Source organism: Ipomoea nil, unplaced genomic scaffold (genome assembly GCF_001879475.1).
Source record: "Ipomoea nil cultivar Tokyo-kokei standard unplaced genomic scaffold, Asagao_1.1 scaffold0684, whole genome shotgun sequence".
NCBI classification, from domain to species: domain Eukaryota; kingdom Viridiplantae; phylum Streptophyta; class Magnoliopsida; order Solanales; family Convolvulaceae; genus Ipomoea; species Ipomoea nil.
This window is the reverse complement of record NW_017617112.1, coordinates 2702861-2723340: the sequence shown is the minus strand read 5'-3', so window position 1 is coordinate 2723340 and position 20480 is coordinate 2702861. Positions and strand designations below refer to the sequence as shown.

Genomic DNA, 20480 nt, shown 5'->3' with positions numbered 1-20480 from the left:
TGCAAGGTGTCTGTGTTTAACTTTGCTGGTTAACACCATGATTAAATACTTGCCAAACAGAAAGCACAGTTTAGCACTCTGAATTATTATTTGAATCTGTCAATGCATGGCAATGAAAAATCACTGCTTAGTGCGTGGTTGACTGACTTGAGTACTTGACCCAATCGAACAAGTTATCAATTTTGTCCGATTTCCTTTATATTCCTCTATTTTCACTGTTTTAGTCCAAATTCCCCGCTGTGTCAATGCGGATTTTAGTCGCTCAATTATTATATTATTATCAATCGTCCAAGTTGGTGACTTTTGGTCCCTTGCCAACAGAGGGCGTTAAAATCCGTCATTTTTTTTTTTTTATTGCATATGTGTGTTACGAGTAATGTTTGATAGATTTTGATGATGTTAATGTCACGTAAGTCAAGCACTTTAGAACCCCCCATCTATGTTGTGTTTTTCAATTTGCTTTTTGGTCTTGTGAATGCCAAAATAGGACTTTTATCTTCTACTCTTTCATTAAGCACTCTTCATGTGTTAGGAATATTTTGTTTATAAGAATTTTAGACCCTAATTATTTTATTTTTCTATTTAGGTTATTACTTCTGCTCGTATTCTAACTAACCAAACGGTATCTCGAATAGTGACAACTGACAACTCTATTCATCAGAATGTTAACTTGAGAGTTGAGAGGTCAATCTCAACAATTGATTCGAAGAGTACAATAACCTGAGAGGTTATCTCTCGAATGGTCCGAGATGAAGATCAGAAGACTAAAGATTCGAAGTGTAGAAGACATCAAGACCGAAAGGTTACAAAGGCCAAGAGATGGAAGGGCATACCTTTCAAAGTGTTACAAGAACGAATGGTAAGGTCAACCATTCGTAACTGAAAGGTTGCAAAGGTTGAAGAGAATGAAGGACCTACCTTTCAAGTAGTAAAATGGACGAGTGGTAAAGTCAATCATTCGAATCTGAGAGGTCTAAGGTTCGAAGAATTAACCTAGTTAACCATTCGAAAGGACTGCTCGAGACATTCTCTGAGGTAAACAGTCCGAAACATTAAATTGCTGAGCGAATGTGTCCAAGCCAAAGTAAGTTCTAGGAACACATCCCAAGAAAGATATTTCCTTAAATGCCTTGACATTTTGTGCAGAATAAAAAGAAATGTTCAACGCAATTTAAGTCTTTAACGGTGGGAAAATTTGACACGCTTACCTACCCTCCGGATTACCTGACGGTCTCTACACGCTGGTCCATAGCCGTTTGAAATTGGTTCTCCCTCCAACAAATCTTTTTCACTCGCCTATAAATACCCTCTTCTACAATTGAAGAAGGAGCTGGTCAATTTAAAAATTATCAAGTTCTAAAAGCTTTCAAGCGTTATTATCTAGCGACTAGTGATTGAGAAAGAGAGACAAGCTACAACGTCAATATCAAATTACAAGAGACTTGAGTTGCTTTCACAAGAGAAGATCAAGATCTTCAAGCCAAGCTCTCTTCGTTGGAGAAAGAAGAATTTATTTTCTTCCAATTGTATTCATTTCTACTCGGTAGAAGTAGAAGGGGCAGATTAAACTCATTGTGGAGTTGAAAAACCTGGTGGAGTTCACGGTTGGCTTTGTGTTCAAAGCCTCAACGTCCGGATAATGTACTAGAAGTATAGTGCAATCCTCCAAAGTGTTCTCAGAAGAAGAATGAAGTAGGCTAAGTTGGCCGAACCACTATAAAAATCTCTCTCTCTCCTTGTTTACTTACTATTTTCATTGCCTAAATCCAGAACCAAACCTAAAATTTTACAAGAACAAGATAACGTGCAAAGAAACTTTCAAAGGGTTAAAATAAATTTCCGTTGTGCATAGTCACGAGAAGTTAAAGTTACCTCTCGGTTACTTTAATTATTCGTAAAAGTTTTAAAAGTTATACAAGTCTATTAACCCTCCCCCACCTCTAGGCTTGTACCCTAACCCTCACCAGGACCAACAAGGTATCTAGAACCAGAATCCTCCAAAGTGTAATTAGATTTTGATGAACCAAAGTGTATTTTAGAACTATAAATTAGACAAAAATCACCTAAATGTTGAAAACACGGGGACTCAACACAACAAGTCTTAGATGTTGACGTAAAATTGAAGTCGCTAGAAGCAAGAGTCTACATATACATCACAACTTCACAACAACAAGAATTCTAGGTTGATATGCATATGTGTTTTTTGACAACATCATACAACAAGACCTCACTCAACAGCAAGACCTTGTGACAACAGGAGTTTTTATATGCAACAAGATTCTTACAAACAATAGGACTTTTATCAAACTGACATATTGCTTACATCAGAGCAACAAGACTTTGCAGTAGTAAAAGTTCTCAACAAGTAGCAAAGGTTGCGAACAATACGAGTTTGCGCATACAATAGAAATATTAGCAGCAAGCTAGACTTATATTAAGCAACAAGAATTTTTAATTAAGAACTAACCATACTTTCTTGATAAGCAGCAAAGCTTATAATTAAGAACTATAAGCATAAGGACTTTTGAATCAATATTCTTGCTTTTGGATTATTGACACATTATCCAAGGTGGATACATGTCTTTTCAGAAAAGGTTCATGAAAATATCAAAAGCTAGAGTTTCATATAAACAAGTTACAATCAACTATTGGACACAATCTACACATGGTAAATCCAAGCACAATATTTAAATAGCAAATAGGCAATTCAAATTTGTTTATTTTCGACGGATAAATTCAATGTCACAACTATAATTAAATAGTGAGGATGTCAAATTGAAAAGACACAGAAGATATATTCAAGTTCCAGAGGAGAATGCAGCGAATAATAAATACCAAGAATGCCAAGAATGCCAACTAATTACTCCATTATAAGTTTGCACGGTAAGATTTTTCCTAATAATATATATTGTATATTATATATTAGGGCCTTAATTGAGTAGTGCAAGTTGACTAGGCTTATTAAGTGGTCTGGTTGAACTTAATAACTAATAGTTGTTAGTCAACCAAATTCTATGACTAATATAAACCTGGATTGATGGGATAGAGGTTTATGTATTATATTAGATAGTACATTCAGTTACGGTACTCAGACTGCTCAGTAGACCCCAATACACCATCTAGGGTTCTGAGTCTAGTCTGAGGCAAAACACGGCTAACGGTACCGTTAACAAGCAACAGGAACGTCAACCATGGCTAGAGATCAACATGGCTATGTTTCCGCTCATACGAGGTCAGATCTCTTGTATACTAATATTCAGTATAGTTAGACTATTTAGATCTAACATGCACTAGTTAGATACTCAATTATAATTAATCACATCATATCAAATGCAGCCAAAAGCAAATCAGGAGAAACATCATCCGTTCCAGAGGATGCCTCCTCGATTTGACAATTTCATACCAAGAAGCTCAAAAGAAATGTGGTGTTATAATTTGACCTATCAACTAGCTCTATTCTCACGTGATGTTTGCACGGTAACTCGCCCGGAGGTTCATATATATGTATGCGTGTATACGTAAAGAAGAGAAAAAGAAGAAGAATAAGAACACCAAATGTAGGGCACAACAATATGTGTGTCATTTCATTAGCCTTCACTCCATTATATAAGGCTTCATACAACCTTTCACATACTCAACATCAATACATGATTAAAGGCTAGGCTATTGAAAGGTCTAATGGTTTAATGGCCACTAATAAAATATTTAAAACACTCCCCCTTGGCCATTAAATAACTATACTCATGCCTCGTTAAAAACCTCGCTAGAAAACCCAGTGGGAAAAACTAGACGAGGAAAAGAGTACACGAAGTATATTAAACCATTGTGTTGCACCGGTTGCCTCATTAAAAACCTTAGCCTAAGAAAACCCAGTGGGAAAAAAACTTAGCTAAGGAAAAGAGTACAACAATAAGCCTTCCGGGCATAATCTTCAAGATTTCAAGGGCCTTCAGGACTATCCACTCAAGTGCACCAACATCGATAGCCTCATTAAAAACCTTAGCCTAAGAAAACCCTGCGGGAAAAACTTAGCTAGGGGAAAAAGAGTACAACCATATGCTTTCAGAGCATAATCTTCAGGATTTCAAAAGCCTTCTAGATTGTCCATTCCAGTGCAATTAGGGGTTGTCGCTCCCCTTGAAGATAACAATCTTCTAAGCCCACGCATCCCAATTTTATGAACATATTACTCAAAAGTGGATGTAGGCAGAGACTTAGTGAACATATCTGCAAGATTGTTCAGTAGGGAAAACATTCTCAACAAGAATTTTACAACTCTTCTAGAGTTCATGTGTGTAGAAGGATTTAGGTGCAACATGTTTTGTAAGGTTCTCCTTAACAAAATTATTACTTGCTTGTGCAACACAATCTTATTTGTCCTCATATGGGACATTGGGGGTAAAAATATAGCATAACCAGATTGGGACTTGGCATCATAGGGATCAAATAAAAGAGCAGTACCCAAGTAGCCATCAAAACCACATGTTGGTTTCTCACATAAACGTCAAAATCTTTATACCTCGAAAATGCTGGAGGATATGTTAAACACAATTCTAATATTTCATTGTAGAGGGAGCACTAAACTTTGCTAGCAATTTCATCGCAAATTCAATATCAGGCCTGATGCGACTATAGAACTTCTAGTTCTATAATAGTGCTCCAATAAAAATATCAAGTAATGGACTTCCAGTCCCAAAATATCCTCATTATCATCTTCGAGCCTAAATTGTCCTTTATCTACTTCAAGAGATTATTGGACAACCTTTAGTGTGATAAGTAAATAATACTTATCCATATAAAACATCTTCAAGACATTTTTCAAATAGGCTAACTGGTGTATAAAACTTCTTCAAGGAGAAGCTCGATCTTCAGGTCGAGACAATACTTGGGTTTCCAAGTCTTTTATTTAAAAACTCCGTCTTTCGGCATGAGCTGATATCACCAAGCTCTCTATGTGTTTCAATGATATTTAAACCATCAATATCGACTATGATAATAAACAAATAACTTCATTAGCAATTCTTTAACGAACACGTAATGGTACATATTTGCATATTCCTTCTTCGGGAGGAAAAATACATAGTCAACTCAATCATTCAATATGCATTCCTTCTTTAGGAGGAAAAACACTCAGTCAATAATATTCAATTCTTACAAAGAATTTTGTAATTTAATGATACACGTTGTGATTTTCACTTTTCACATTCCAAAAGTGTTGAATCCATCGGGGATTTACAAATAAATATTAGCGTCTAATGACCAGTAAATTACAGTCATGACGTTCATCAACTGCATATCTAAATTCATAATTCACTGCCAATAATGTTAATTTGCGGAACGTAATGCCATATGTTGTGGGAGAGAATATTTGATCAAAATTAATTCAGGGTCTCTGCGAAAACCCTTAAGCTACCAGTCTCGCTTTATATCATACCACCATATTGTTTGTATTTCTCTTTCATACAAACACCCATTTGTAACCTACAGGGTTAACATTAAATGGTGTACGTGTTATAAAGAGAATACAGTTTTAGCGAGCTGAGCTGTACATGCCTTAATTGCTCTGTTATACATAAAAAATACCAAGGCACAACTGGTGCCTAGCTCTGGATCCAGATTCTCATATAACGAGAACAATTTGTAAAGGCAATTCTGTTGTCGACAACTATAACATTTTTCATAAATTTCTCCCATATATAAAATAATGGCAATTTCTAATTCAACCAGACACTAGACATTTCCCAAAGATATTTTTATCTGGTCGTTCCGCATCCCCAGTATTATAATTTTGGGTGCACCTAAAATTTTACTGGGTTTTCGCCTTCAGGACGAATGTCTTCACGACATACTTCTTTAAGCGATTTCAAGAGTGAAACCATTTTCTACTAGATTTAGCTTTCCGCGGATTATACCAACATGTCTCCACGCTTCTGGCGTCAAGGAGCATTGGTAGATACATATGGTCCAAGTTGGGGAAAATATGTAGGACCTAGTCACTCTTTTTATGATCAATATATATATATATTGACAGATTATTTTTCTTCTGAACTTCTAGTTCAGTTTACTTCTTCTGAACTTCTAGTTCAGTCTATCTAGTACGTGGATTTAAATATTGAAGATCAATCATTCATAGAATTTCTCGGCATTCTATAAAATTTGAGATCTTATCTCCCCCTAATGCCGTGAAATGATCTTCATAAAGTGTGCAGTCGGCGTACCTAATTATATATTGATCCCTTATCATGGGCTCTAAGAATTTAAATAACATACGGAGGTTTATAATCAACATATACATGCCCACAAAGGTACGCTATGGTGGTGATATAGGAAAAAGACTGCACACTGTGAATAAAACGCAGATGGGAAATGTTTGGTTTTATACCACGTACTAGGTTCTAGGGGAAATAATTATGATATGCAGTAGGTCAGATTGTGATAACCACAATAGCATATAAAACTGATGTCCCCAACAAGAAAAAAAATATATAATCAGATATGAAAGCATACATATCCATTGATATTACAAGGGTACACAACAATCATAGGGAAGCTGTGAAGCTTGTCAAATAAAATATATCTTCAAGATCTTCCAAAAAAACTTATCCTCAACTTTACATTAGTTCACTCACTGGTTTGGGAATTGCTTCGTGCAAATTCACATGATATATTTCATTCCCTCATTTGCTTCGGGCAAACTAATATGAAATAATTTAGTCCTTCGTTTGCTTCAGGCAAAATGATATGATATGATCCATTCTATCTTCCAAACCAATAACATCTAAATCAATCATATCATGTATGGCATAAGTCAAAGATCATTCTTATAAAAGAGTATACCACTCCTTAAACAACACAGAATTGCACTAAGCCATAGTCGGAGAGGGATTTGTCATGTTGACATCTTAAATTTAGTCAAAAGATGATTATCATAATTTGTTGATAATTGCAATCATTCCGGGATTGATATAAGATTTATGGAACAAATAATAATTCAATTTTGAATTAGCAGCCAGTCAATTGCATACGAGAGTTATGTTGCATGCATGAGAAAAATTTCCATATATAAATAAACATGCAAACTAAGAGAATTAAATCTGAGAAGTAAACTTCCTCTGGAAAATAAAGTTCCAAAAAGTAAAATTTCAAGAAGTAAATCGAGAAGCAAGATTACAGAGGTAAGCTTAGAGATGTTAGCTTAGAGAGGTATAGTAAAATTAGCAAGAAAAATCAGCAAAGTAAAGTCACTTTGCACTCATAATAATTTGCCTCCAAAAATAACTTTGCACTCAAAAACACATTTGGAGTGTATATACTCCTCGGTTACGCAATAAGTTATTGCGGCCATGAATTAACTTTTCGAGTGCTTCAGGCATAAACTAACTTCTCGGATGCTTCAAGCATGAGTTTACTTCTCGGATACGTCATGCTTCAGGCATGAGCTAACCTTTTTGTCCATGAATATATTTTCATGAATTACTCAAACATTATCATGACACTAATCATTTCTTCATCAATAACTTATCATTTCATTGTCACAATTTATCGCAATATTTGCTTCAGGCAAATTAGCTAGAATCATCAAGATGATGTTCATTCTCCGATGACCAAATGCTTTGGTGTGCGACACGTAGGGATCAATGCCCTTCAGACCCACATTGTTAGCAAATCTGCTTCTGGCTAAGATTTTGCCTCGATAAGTTTGGTCATCCTTGAATATCTTGATCACTTTATTTCTTATTCTGAGCTCGAAACTCATACCATACTGGTTATAATCTCGACCACAACCCCGTATGAAGTTAATCAACTAGGTAACATTATGTGCTTCAGGCACCTGTGCAAAATCAACCAAACATGCACTTTGATTCTTCATCAACAACTAGTTATGTTTCTTAGCCACAAGAAGTGCTAAAATCACCTTAGGATGCTTCTCATAATTTGTTGTCTTGTACTACTGCTGGAGTACAAATTACTCACACGAAAAGTTGACAATGTCTTTTCAATTAAATATTTCTCTAAAACTTCTTGTTTAGAGTTTCACTTCTGAGACTATTTTGTGCAGAGCTGAATTATAGTCAGTTACTGACTTATAATCTTAAAACTTAAGATTAATCTAGTCAAATTGTGTCCGAGGAAGGACAATAGATGACTACTAGTCAAAATGGTCCTTCAGGGACTTACATAACGCAATAGGGACTTTTTCAATCAAATACTCATTTTTAAGATCGTAGTTCAAGTAGTGACGTATGAAAATGAGAGCTTGTGCCTTCTGGGCATCGGTTCTCTGTGACTTAGCAACAAAAAACTTGACTCAATTCTTTAGATGCCGAATATATTTCAATATCAAGAGCTCAAGCTAAATAATTTCTTCATTCATAAGTGAGCTCAATAAATTTACATTTTTAAAGAAAGGCATGATCCATAAGATCATCATTTGATGCAACTTATACTTATAGAAACAGTAGTTGATATTCATGTGAAAAACATGTCTTGTAAGCAAATTTCAAATAGAATGTGAAAATGGAATATTTCACATGTTCTCATATAGATTCATACTTCTCCATGTAGTCATTTTATATATATTTTTCAAAAGAAGCATAAATGCCAAAAATGGGGAATAGTACATAATCAATCTACATGATCAATATAGTAAATATTATCTTTTCCTAAGGCATGAAGTCATTTTAAGTGAATATAGTAAATTCCAATAATGGGAAATAGTGCAAGAAACATTGTTTAACTGGTAAATATCAAACACGTGTATATTTAACCCATATATATATACAGATGAACACATTTACATTTGCACGTACATATATACATACAATTTAACATATAACCACATGTATTTACCATTTCAAAGCATCATGGCATATGTAGAACCTAACTCATATACATGAATTGAGAGAATAAATAAAAATAATATGTATTTACAAATTCAAGTATTTACCCAAATTCTTAACCATGTCTTGATGATGAGTTCATAACTCAAAAGTTGTTAACAAATATGAAGAATTATCACTCATTTCATAGAAACAATAATTGAATGTTTCAAACCAAACTCATAGTCATATATACACATAATATTTATATATAAACAATGGCATATGATTCAAAAACAAAAATTCATAGGAAAAATGAACCAATAGTACCGTTCACCGGAGATTACGATAGAGACTCGTGCTGATAACGTGTTATAATTTGACCTATCAACTAGCTCTATTCTCACGTGATGTTTGCACGGTAACTCGCCCGGAGGTTCATATATATGTATGCGTGTATACGTAAAGAAGAGAAAAAGAAGAAGAAGAAGAACACCAAATGTAGGGCACAACAATATGTGTGTCATTTCATTAGCCTTCACTCCATTATATAAGGCTTCATACAACCTTTCACATACTCAACATCAATACATGATTAAAGGCTAGGCTATTGAAAGGTCTAATAGTTTAATGGCCACTAATAAAATATTTATAACAGATTATAATTTAACTTATAAATTATAAACAATCACAAATTAAAATATACTCATATTGATAGAGTATCAACAATTCATAATAATAAAGATTTATTATTATAATCATGATTATTTATATTTTAATTTTGTGCTTTTGTTTGTTGAGCATATAACATAAATGTGCAATAATTCAATTATTAGTTTAGACTTTCAGTTAAAACGTAACATATCTTCTAATTTAGTATCAAAGCTACACTCATCTCATCAAAAAGTAATCAATCTACACACGTAAATAGACATATTGAACATAATATAATATAAAAACATAAATATACATTATTCAAGTGTCTTTGTATATATGCACAACCCTAAGCTTATACTTTCCTTGGTATGTAAAAACTATGTTTAGAAAGCTAAGTTGCATGCACAATAGAGAAATATATATAATTCTTGACACATCAAAATTCAAAACTATGACGACAATCATCATCAAGAGCACACAAAGTTTAATTTGTCTCTAATGTGCTAATCATATACAGTCTCCTTGCAGAAAACCCCAGAAAATTAAACATTCATATCTCTTGCTTATAAATTCTTAAAATGTTCTTTATGTACAATTTTACAACCTACCACTTCAAAAAAAAAAAAAAAAAGGGGGTTAAACATAAGACACAACATCACTTGTCAAAATAGCATTCAGTAATGCTTTTTTATCTTCTAAATTATTATGCTCATCATATTATTTGGTTTTCTTGCATCCACAGGTACAATGCTCAAGTTCTTTATGCAGGTCCTGCAGGAAGAAAATTTGTTAGTGCAATCACATATTTGGATATAACTATATGAGGAGGCTATATAGAGATGGATGAGGTTTATTATGTTGGAACAATAGCATAAATAACATTGTAAGTGACTATTTTGTGATACAAATCTATGTGTGGTCCACTTCTGATTTGAGTCGGGTCAAAGTGGATTCGGGTTCTTCGTAGTGAGACGAAGAAATTAATATATTATACGTTCAAAATGAATAATGGGTGAATGAGAAATTGATTCTCAAAGTAGACCCATTTGAGTTAGAAAATGAAGGTGTAAAGGCTTAGAAGTAGCATTTGTCCCACATTGAAAACATTTTTAAAGAATACTAGAAATGGTATTTCGTTTCTAGTTATAATAATAACAGGTTAAGTTCAAATCAATCTGGTTACATGATTAACGAACTATAATTCAACTATAGAAGTGTTAGGCAAGTGTCGTGGTAGACTTTGCATTTCATTTGCTAGTAAGGTTCATTTCAAAAGATTGTAAAATAACTTCCGAAAATCATTTTACAAATTTTTTGTGTTTGGCTATTCATAAAAAATGAAGTCAATGTAAAATACTTATTCTAGTCAAGGGAAAAAAGACATCTTTTGGCAGAAAATGTCTTCCGATATTTTTACTCAAAATAAATTTTCCGTATCTCACTCTCACATTCTGTGTTCTCTCTTTCCCCCTCTTTGGTGTTAAATGAGCGGGGTGGTCTACCACTTGCTCAATTACTATTTTGGTTGCCCTAAATATATATTTTTTAAAATGAATCATTTTTTAAAAACCATTTTCTATAAAACATTTCTTTCATGTTTGCAAACATAACCTAAATGATGTTTGTAGGTTACTTACAGGAGGAGGAGGGGAATTATGCGTGATCATATAAGTATTCACTTACCTGAACTTTGTCTTGGAGGCATTTTATATGTTGCACTGCCAAATCCAGCATGTCTGCATAGCTTGTTTGCTGTAAAAACAAAACAATTTTTATTAGAGCCATAAACTAAGCTGACTACCAAGTATTTAATTTGTTAGAAATTTATATAATAAATTGTTAAATTTTAAGTGTTCAGACATGGCTACTGGAAGCTTAAATAATATATTGATGTTGTAGAGTTGCAAATATTATTTAAGTTTCGTAAGGACTTTGTTATTCCCTCTTTTATCAAAAAAGTTTACTCTCTAGTGATATGTACAAAAGTGTTAAGTTACTTCTCCGTAGAAAGTTAAGTTTATTCTCTGATTGTAAGCACATAAAATTAAAGTTAAATTTTTTAGATTTTATTAGTTGATATTTAACAGAAAGATTATAGACATCTCTCTGTTGGTTGCCCAAAAAAGGTTTTGATAGACCAGGGAATGTGATATTCATTTATTATATTTATTCTCAATATAATAAATGCTATCTTACTTATCTAGTTAGTTATACATTCTTCCAAAAGGCTGAACCCCAACCCTAAGGGTCCCCCACACCCCGGCCCGACAGAGCATTTGAGAGGATGTAAATCATGGTGACTCAACTAAACATGAACCATAGAGGCTAGACCGGTGCTCACTGCGCACAAGGAGCCTCCTTCACTTTGAGAGGTTGCTCACTCCCTTATCTAGTTAGTTATACATATTTATACTATACAATGGTTAAATTTTAAGTGTTTAGACATGGCTAGCAAAAACTTAAACAATATATTGGTGTTGTAAGGTTGCATATATTATTTTAAGCTTGGTAGAGACTTTGTTATTCTTTTTTATAAAAAAAGTTTACTCTCTAGTTGTAAATACATAAGAATTAAGTTAATTCTCTCGTTGTAAGTACACAAAAGTTAAGTTAATTCTGTGATTGTAATTATACAAAAGTTAAGTTAATTCACTGGTTTTAAGTACAAAAGAGTACGTTAATCTCCTGAGTTTTATTGGGTTGATACTTAACAAAGAGATTATATGCATCTCTCTGTTGGTTGCTCAGGAAAGATTTTGATAGACTAAGAAATATGGTATTAAATTATTATATTTATTCAATTTAATAATGTTATGTGATCCGTTACAAAAAAGTTTTTGTAACCTCCTTATTTCTGTCATTATGGGAATAATGATAATGATGTTAGGAAATATGTAAAGTTTTGTAACCTCCATATTTACTTTGATAATTAAAGTCACTTATAAGTAGTCCGAATAATATAAACACCAAGTTTTTCAAATATTGAAAGGTAGAGAAGAAGAATGATGAAAATGTTGTTTTCATCAATTGCCTACAAGGACTTTCGGGTTGAGTTTATTAGAAATTATATTCTTTGAGACAAAAAATAAATAAATAAATAAATCAAATTATACTTTTAGTGAATTTCATAGAAAAGTAATTTGATAAAATTTGACATTTTTTAATTTCAAAAGTTCTAGTTTGAGCATGCACATAATAAAAAAAATTAGTAACTTTTTAAGACTGTGTTTTAGAGTAGACCAAAAGGTTGTGATAAGTGTTGCATTATTTTCTTCAAGTCTCATGTCATTTATACAAGATCAGAGCAAATTTAAACATCTAAAATATGGTTAATTTGGGGGCAATAATAGTGTACCTTATCCATATTGGGGACAAGATCTTGCAACTTCTTTAGCTTGCCACTTATCCTGGTTCTTCTCTCCTGCATATAACATAGGATATATAACCCAACCAAATTAAACTATATACGTATGAGTGTTTGTACATTTTTCTTTCTTTCTTTCTTTCTTTTTATTACTACTGTAACTTGTAATATTGAAGCTCATATATATACCCTTTCTGCAATGCTGCGGGGATGGGTGGCACAACCGCGCTTGGCTCGAATTTTGCAGGGAACAGAATCCTCAGGGATTTGCATATACCTATCCATAGATGCCATCTCCAATGCCGCCTGTGGCATGCCAAACTGCAACTGCAAAATAAATCACATTTATCTTTCTCAGTTTCTAAACAGGCAAGTAGATCGAAAATCATGAAAATGGGTTGAGGTGAACCCGTAGTCACTATGCGAACATGTGCACCGGATAAACCTCGCCTTCTAATCCTAGCCGATAAAGGACCACTGCACATGAAGGGGAACTACTCTAGATTGCCCATAGCCAAGAAGGCTGGGATTTGAACTCGTGACCTTGTGGTTACAAGTCTGTATCTTTGACAATGCTACAGAAGGCACGCTAGGCCCTAGTCGGGCACCCCAGCGGCCGAATAATCCAAGTATATCGTCTCCACATTTCCCACTCAGGGCTAGGAGTTGTTAGAATGTTATAATCCTCAAACTAGTCAACTGCATATGTTAGATGGTTAGTTGAGTACATGGTTGGGGAAATATATATAAGAGGGGTAATCGAGCAAGAAAAAAAACCACTAGGGCGAGTTGGGTATCGACTCGGTCAAGTTAGACGCCCGACTCGACCAAGTGAGGTGCTCAATTCGGCCTAGTTGGCCAGTTAGTCGGTCAGTAGACTAAAAGCCCCCTAGGACTGAACTTAAGGGTGCCTAGGCGACCGCCTTGGCCTATTTTTATAATTCTAATCTTTGGTCAGGGTTACCGCTGAGACATTCTAGTTTCATACCAAATTAAATGATGTATTCTGTCTCAACTGACCTGAGTTTCCATGGCATTGAGGCCGCCGGCGATATCGCCATTAGTGTTCTTGGCACGCTTGCCTGGCGTAATCGAGAACATCACGGGCTGGTTCTTGTCTTCATGCCACGATCCCATGTGCGGAAATGTAACCGACTGGTTATGGTTGTGGTTGTGGTGGTGGTGGTTGTGGTCTTGGTCACGCCATGATCCCACCCCAAAACTCCCAGTTGCATATGAATGAGTTGATTTTCTGTGCCCATTATTCTCCATGCTGTTGCTGTTGCTACCTCCAACAACATCCTCGTCCTCCTCTGCAACTTGGGAGAGTGTTTCCTGCCTAGTAAAGCTTAGCTGAGAGTTGAGCCTTGATACACCTCGCCTGCTTTCTGGGACTCCTTGACAGCTTCCTAAGCCCATTGAAACCTGGAAACCTACATTAACACATTGCCAAATCTTACAATTCAGGTACACATTGTAATTGAGAATACTCATTACTCAAGCATTTTGATAAAATAGTTAGCATATCAGTTAATTTTGACTTATTTGACTACTGTTAACTGATTGACTTGGTTAAACAATCAATATGAGTGTTTGATTAATTAGCTTTTTGTAACAGTTTATTGTTTCAAAACATTAAAATTCAAAAAGCTGCTCAAAACAACTTTTTAGAAAAACTTTTTGAATAACAGCTAACAGTTAATTTACCAAACATTTTTTTACCATTAGCTAATGTTATCAACTAGTCAAACTCATTAACCTAATAATCAGCTAACAGTTATTTACCAAACGTTCCTCAATAATCAACAATAACTAATTTATAGAAGACTTCGGTTCAAGAATTGATATGAACAAAAACATATTAAAAATTATGCATGAAAATAAATAAATCGTACTAGATATTCTATTCCGATTCTAGTTACAATAATAGTTGGCTAAATTCAAATCAAACTAATAACATGATTAACCTTAACTCAACTACAAACAAACGTATTAGGCAAGTATCTTAATTGGTAGGCTTTTTCATTTGATTTGTTTGGCTTCAACTTAAACTTGAAATTATTAGATCAACACATAAAATGACAGAAGAAGTATTATTAATTATTAAACATAAACTAATAATTTTATAATAAAATCCAAAAAGAATCATTAAAAGAGTTGAAGTCAAAGTACGTTACAACAAGTAATATTAATGCTTCTTAATGAAAAAAAAATTAAAGAGAGAAAAATAAATAAATAAATAAAAGAATATTCGTCCATGAAAACAAGGGGCTGGTATTAGAGAAATAATTTTGGCAAGGGAGAAAAAGATGTGCTGCAGAGCAAGTGACATGCACGTGAGCCTAGAAACTTAGGCGCTGTTTGGAATGGTGGATAGATGCATCTTCCTCTCAAAATAGGCAACTTAGTACATGATTCATGGAACCTAGGTCACAATCAATTTTAAAATTAGGTACAATTGGGATTTTTTTAAATGCCAACTTGCTTATAAAGGGATTGAACCCAAAGCATAGGTAGATACTCACATCAACCAATAGGAAGCTTCATATTTTCTTTTAGAAAAAAAATATTATTTTTATCATAAAAGGTACCATAGACAATAACATTTATAATGCTTAGTGGGACATACCATGAGGGCCAACTAGTAATTTAATATTATTATTTCTTTTACTTTTATATTTTTATTTCTTTTCTATTCTAGGTAACGGTCGAGACTTTTCTGATATAATTAATATTAAATACACAACTTATAATAGTTTACTTTTCGAGAAAACTGTAATCTACATAAATTTAATCGATGATACTGAACTACAAATTAAATTAATTATAAAATATGCAATAATACTACCAAAAACATATTAATTACTAAGAAAAAAATACGTGGACACAACTAGATTGATGCTGCAATGCAACTAAACTGTACTATTCCAATTTCCACATCATTTTTGCCCAAGTGTACAGAATTAAAGTCAGCCATCCAAACAAGACTCTTTCAAGTTTTCAAAAAAAAAAAAAAAAAAGAAAAAAAAGAAAAAGAAAAAGAAAACAAGACTCTTTCAAGATCCAAATTAATGCCTATGTACAAACAAGACAACGGGTTCATGGTTTCGTTAAGGTGGTTTGTCGGGAAAATATCAATCTAGTGGCGCTGCGGGGACTACACTTGAAAGTTACACCAATAATGAAAATGATAAAATTTCCAAAATTAAAATTTTCATCTAACCGTGAGATTATGTAATAATTGGTTAATTATAAAATAATGGGTCGTATAAATAGACACTTCACTAATTATAATTATAAAATTACTGGTCTCATAAATAGAGACTTCACTAATGATAACACACTCTATCAGATAGAAGTTTAACTAACAGAATATTTATAGTAGGAAAATGCTCACTTCCCCTCCTATTTCTATCACCAAATTTTTGTCTGATGATATGACTTTCATTTATTGGTTGCCACTGAATTGGCTAACTCACCACTAATTAATAAATAAATTATACTACCAATCACATGACATCTCATGAAAAATATAATTTGTAACATTGTTATAATTACACTTAAATGTACAAGTATGCTAAATGTGTCTAGGCCCATTTAATTTGATGGGTGTATTGAGACTCAATCATTATTGTGTGGACCATGGTCCATACAAGTTGTGTGGATCATATTTTGTCTACTGTAAAATAATGTACATTCAGTACAAAAATAAGTACATTCTGTACAAAAATAATGTACATTATTTTTGTTCTGGATGTACATTATATTGTATAATGTACATTTAGTACAAAAATAATGTACATTTAGTATATTAAAAATGTACTTTTTGTTATGCTCCACATAGCATTGTGTAGACCATGGTCCACACAATAATTTGTCATTGAAACCTCAGGCAATCATTAATCCATGGATCATGGTCCACACATTTGTGTGAACCATAAATAAAAATTACATTTTTAATATACTAAAAGTACATTATTTGAAAGTAAATAATTTTTTAATATATATTATCAAATAATGTACATTCAATACACAAATAATGTACTTTTAGTATATTAAAAATGTATATTGCATTCATGGTCCACACAATAAGTTTGCGGCCTTAAGGATTGGGACAAAATAAACCATCAAAGACCCACACCTGACACATCTATTCCGATCCCCTAGTCTGCACTAATCAAGTTCCTTTCATGGTTTCTTCACCACGAAGGGACAAGCACAGTTCCATTTTTCTTCCATTTTTGGCATACATGTATGCATACAAGTCAAACTCATGTTTTTGTCCAAATTCAAAAGCTTTTATAGCATGCATACATTGACTGAATCCGTGTATTAAAGCACAACTTGATGATAAGCTTAAAGGTGAACTATCTAGTTTAAGTGAACTCAAATTTGATTTACTATCTTGGGTATGTATGTGTATAAAAAATTAAACTCAAATCATAAATTATTCCTAAATATAAGATACCTAACACGGAACCAAAATCAATGAACAACACGTCAGTATCGTAATAAAATATTTAACTTATTGTAAAGATTAGTTGAATCTGGCAATCTGTAATCTGTATTCAGTCCACCCAATGATAATAGTTTAATAATAGTGAGTGGTTCACAAGCCTAAACGTTAGCTAGCTAGCTCATGCACAGTATATCTGAATGAATGTAATAAAATATAGCAACTTTAGCTTAAAATTCCTAGACAAACATGCAACTATATGTAAATAAATGTACTTGTAATAATCCTTGAAATTGCTAGGTCTAGATGTTGTTAACGGCATGTGTCTATCATCTCCATCTCTAATAATGTAGAAAATCAATGGTTCTATGGAAAGATGAGATTCCACCAATTAGCAAAAGATCAGATAGATGTCATCTATGGAGCTTAATTATTCTATTATATATATTATTAAGCTAATTAAATCTTGGATTTAATGATGTGAAAATTCCTACACTTTAATGTTCACTTATAATATAATGCTTCTCCATCCTCCTTTACTTCTCAAAATAGTTAAAGGCATTCAAAAGGCAACTTTTCTAGAAAAAGTTGGGAAAGAATTTAAACAAAAACAAACAAAAAAATGAATAAATAAAGTTATTAATACTCCAACATCCTCTATTGAGCCAGGGTGTCAAGCTAAGGCTCTTGAGATTGGAAATTTAACCTTTTCGGAGAAATATACTACTTATCTTTGGAGTTCAATTTTAAGTACTTGAAAATGTTATGAATGTTTTGCACTACTATACTATGGACTTTTTTCTTTTACTTAAAATTCAGTTCTAAAATTTCATGTTTTGCATTACTATACTATGAACTTTTTGCTTTTACTTAAAATTTAGTTCTAGAATTTTCATCAATGTAATTCTAAATATAATAAACTCAATCTTTGATAAAGTATATAACAGATACTATCTTGTAAAAAAATTTTGTGTTCCAAAAAATAAAAATAAACACATTTTTTTTTGATTTATTGTAAGAATTTTATGTAGAGAAAATAATAATAATAATAATAATAATAATACTATGGAGTAATAACAAGTACTACACATAAAAAGTAAAGTCCCCAAGCATGCATTTTTTTACCCTATTTAGTAATTATCCTAGCAACTTAGGAAAGTTGGATGTGATGGGAGGGTGAAATTGTCATTTAGCAAAAGAAAACTTTTGTTAAAAAGGAATGCTTACCGTTACTGTCACCCGCGGCGGTAGCAAGTTGGTTGAGAAACCTGGCCGGTGAGCTACTGTGGCGTACCAATGGTGACGTGGACGTAGAAGCTCCGCCGCCGCCGCCGCCGTTACCAATGGCCAATTCATGAAAGTTGTAAGATCTCTGCAGGACGGCGGCAGAAGTAGGAGGGGCGGCTTTATTGTCGGCGTGTTCCTTGGCGCTGTTCGACGCGGCGGCGGCCGCCTTCCCGGCCGATTCGGAGAAGTATCGAGAAGGGCCGAGCGGGGAATGATGCGAGGAGGCGAGGGCGGAGAAGTCGCGCGTGCCGCGGCTCATGACGGAGTCAACGGCGGGCGACAGGACGGAGCTGGGAGCGGAGCCGTAGCGGGTGAGTCCTCCGCCTCCGTCGCCGCCGCCGCCGCTGCCGCTGGGGCCCATTGAGCCGTGGGAGGATGAAGAGGTCGACGAAGGATACATATTGCTGGTTGGTTACGGATACAGAATCGCAATGGTAGCTTTCGGGTGGTGAAATTGGAGAAGTTTTAGTGAGAGAGAGAGGGGGGGGAGAGAGAGAGAGCGCAAGTGGGAATTTTAAAAAGTTGTTGGGGGTGCAAGTTGCTTAAGAAAAGTCCATATGAGAAGAGGTTACATCACCCGTGGTAGACAAAACTTTGGGTGATTTTTAGTCCACCTAAATAATTACTCTCTCTGTCTCATTTTATCTGTTTGATTTGATTAGTCAGACTTTAATTCAAATCATTTTTAATTTAATTTTTTATAATATTCAGTTTAGTATTAATATACAAAATTTATATATTTTAAAATTACACTAAATTACTATTAAATTTAAAAATAAGTACAAATACTAAAAAAAATAAATAAAAAGAGTTAATTTGACCAATAAATACTATGTAAGACTGGTAAAATTAGAAAGGAATATGATGCAGTAATTTTATTTTATTTTTTTAACACTAATTTCTTATTAGAAAAAGTTTAGATAAAAAAGTTTCAATACTAAAATTTCTGAGAGGGACGCCATTCTTCTCAAGAATAATTTTATATGAGTAATTTAAATTAGTTCTTCATTAAAAATATTTACTTTTTCATATCATAACCTACTCTTCCCATGTTATAAATCTAACTCTTATCTTCCAACCTTTACAAATCTTATTAAATGAGTTATAAATTCAGTATTTTGACAATTTATGATGACAAGTTTCATTTGTATATCTAATGTCCCTTTTTTCTATTAAATTTTTTTGTACCTTATGGTATAAAAATTGTACTACATAATTTTTTGGACAAAAATATCCATACCGTTATAACTTCTGTTATCTTTCCACACTATTATTACTATGTACATGCATACACAATAATTTTTTCTTACATCCTTCAATGATAAGTTTTAATTCATTTAGGTTTTAATTAAAATGTTACCATAGTTATATATAGTAATTTATCATTCTATAATTTTTACCTCAAAAATATTAATATGAATTATACAATTATATATATATATATATATATATATATATATATATATATATATACACACACACACACACACACTATTATTTTTTAAAAAATAATATAACTAAGATTTTAATATTTAATTTTAATATTGGGCATATATTTTTTGCGCATCGCGCATATAATATTAATATTCTAGTAGGGTATATAAAAGCATATTTGTGCACTTCTAATCTATTCTCTATTTCTTCATAAAACTTTAAATTCAAATAGAGTTTCATATACTGTTGGCTGAGCGATTAAATTTACAACTCATTTAATGATTAAAGAGTCATATTTTTAAGCATTGAAAGTCAATAGATTTATAACTAAAAGTAGTAATTAATTGAGTGACCAAAGGTGTTATACACACATATATAAGCCAAAAATGTTAGGTTATAACTGGAATAAAAAATTTAAAATTATTTTTAATTTATTTTTTTATAATATTAAATTTAGTAGTAA

At 33.1% G+C, this 20480-nt stretch overlaps 1 protein-coding gene across 1 annotated transcript; it reads right to left on the bottom strand.

Annotated features, from left to right (window-relative positions):
- Positions 1–9899: 9899 nt before the first annotated feature.
- On the bottom strand, positions 9900–19093 carry LOC109175209 (transcription factor bHLH128-like). The gene is made up of 6 exons (XM_019324468.1): positions 18524–19093; positions 13861–14273; positions 13030–13167; positions 12832–12897; positions 11160–11228; positions 9900–10247 (listed from the first exon to the last, which is right to left on the bottom strand). Exons 1-6 carry the CDS (start codon positions 18981–18983, stop codon positions 10194–10196), a joined length of 1200 nt encoding a protein of 399 aa, XP_019180013.1. The 5' UTR covers positions 18984–19093; the 3' UTR covers positions 9900–10193.
- Between the last annotated feature and the right edge of the window lie 1387 nt (positions 19094–20480).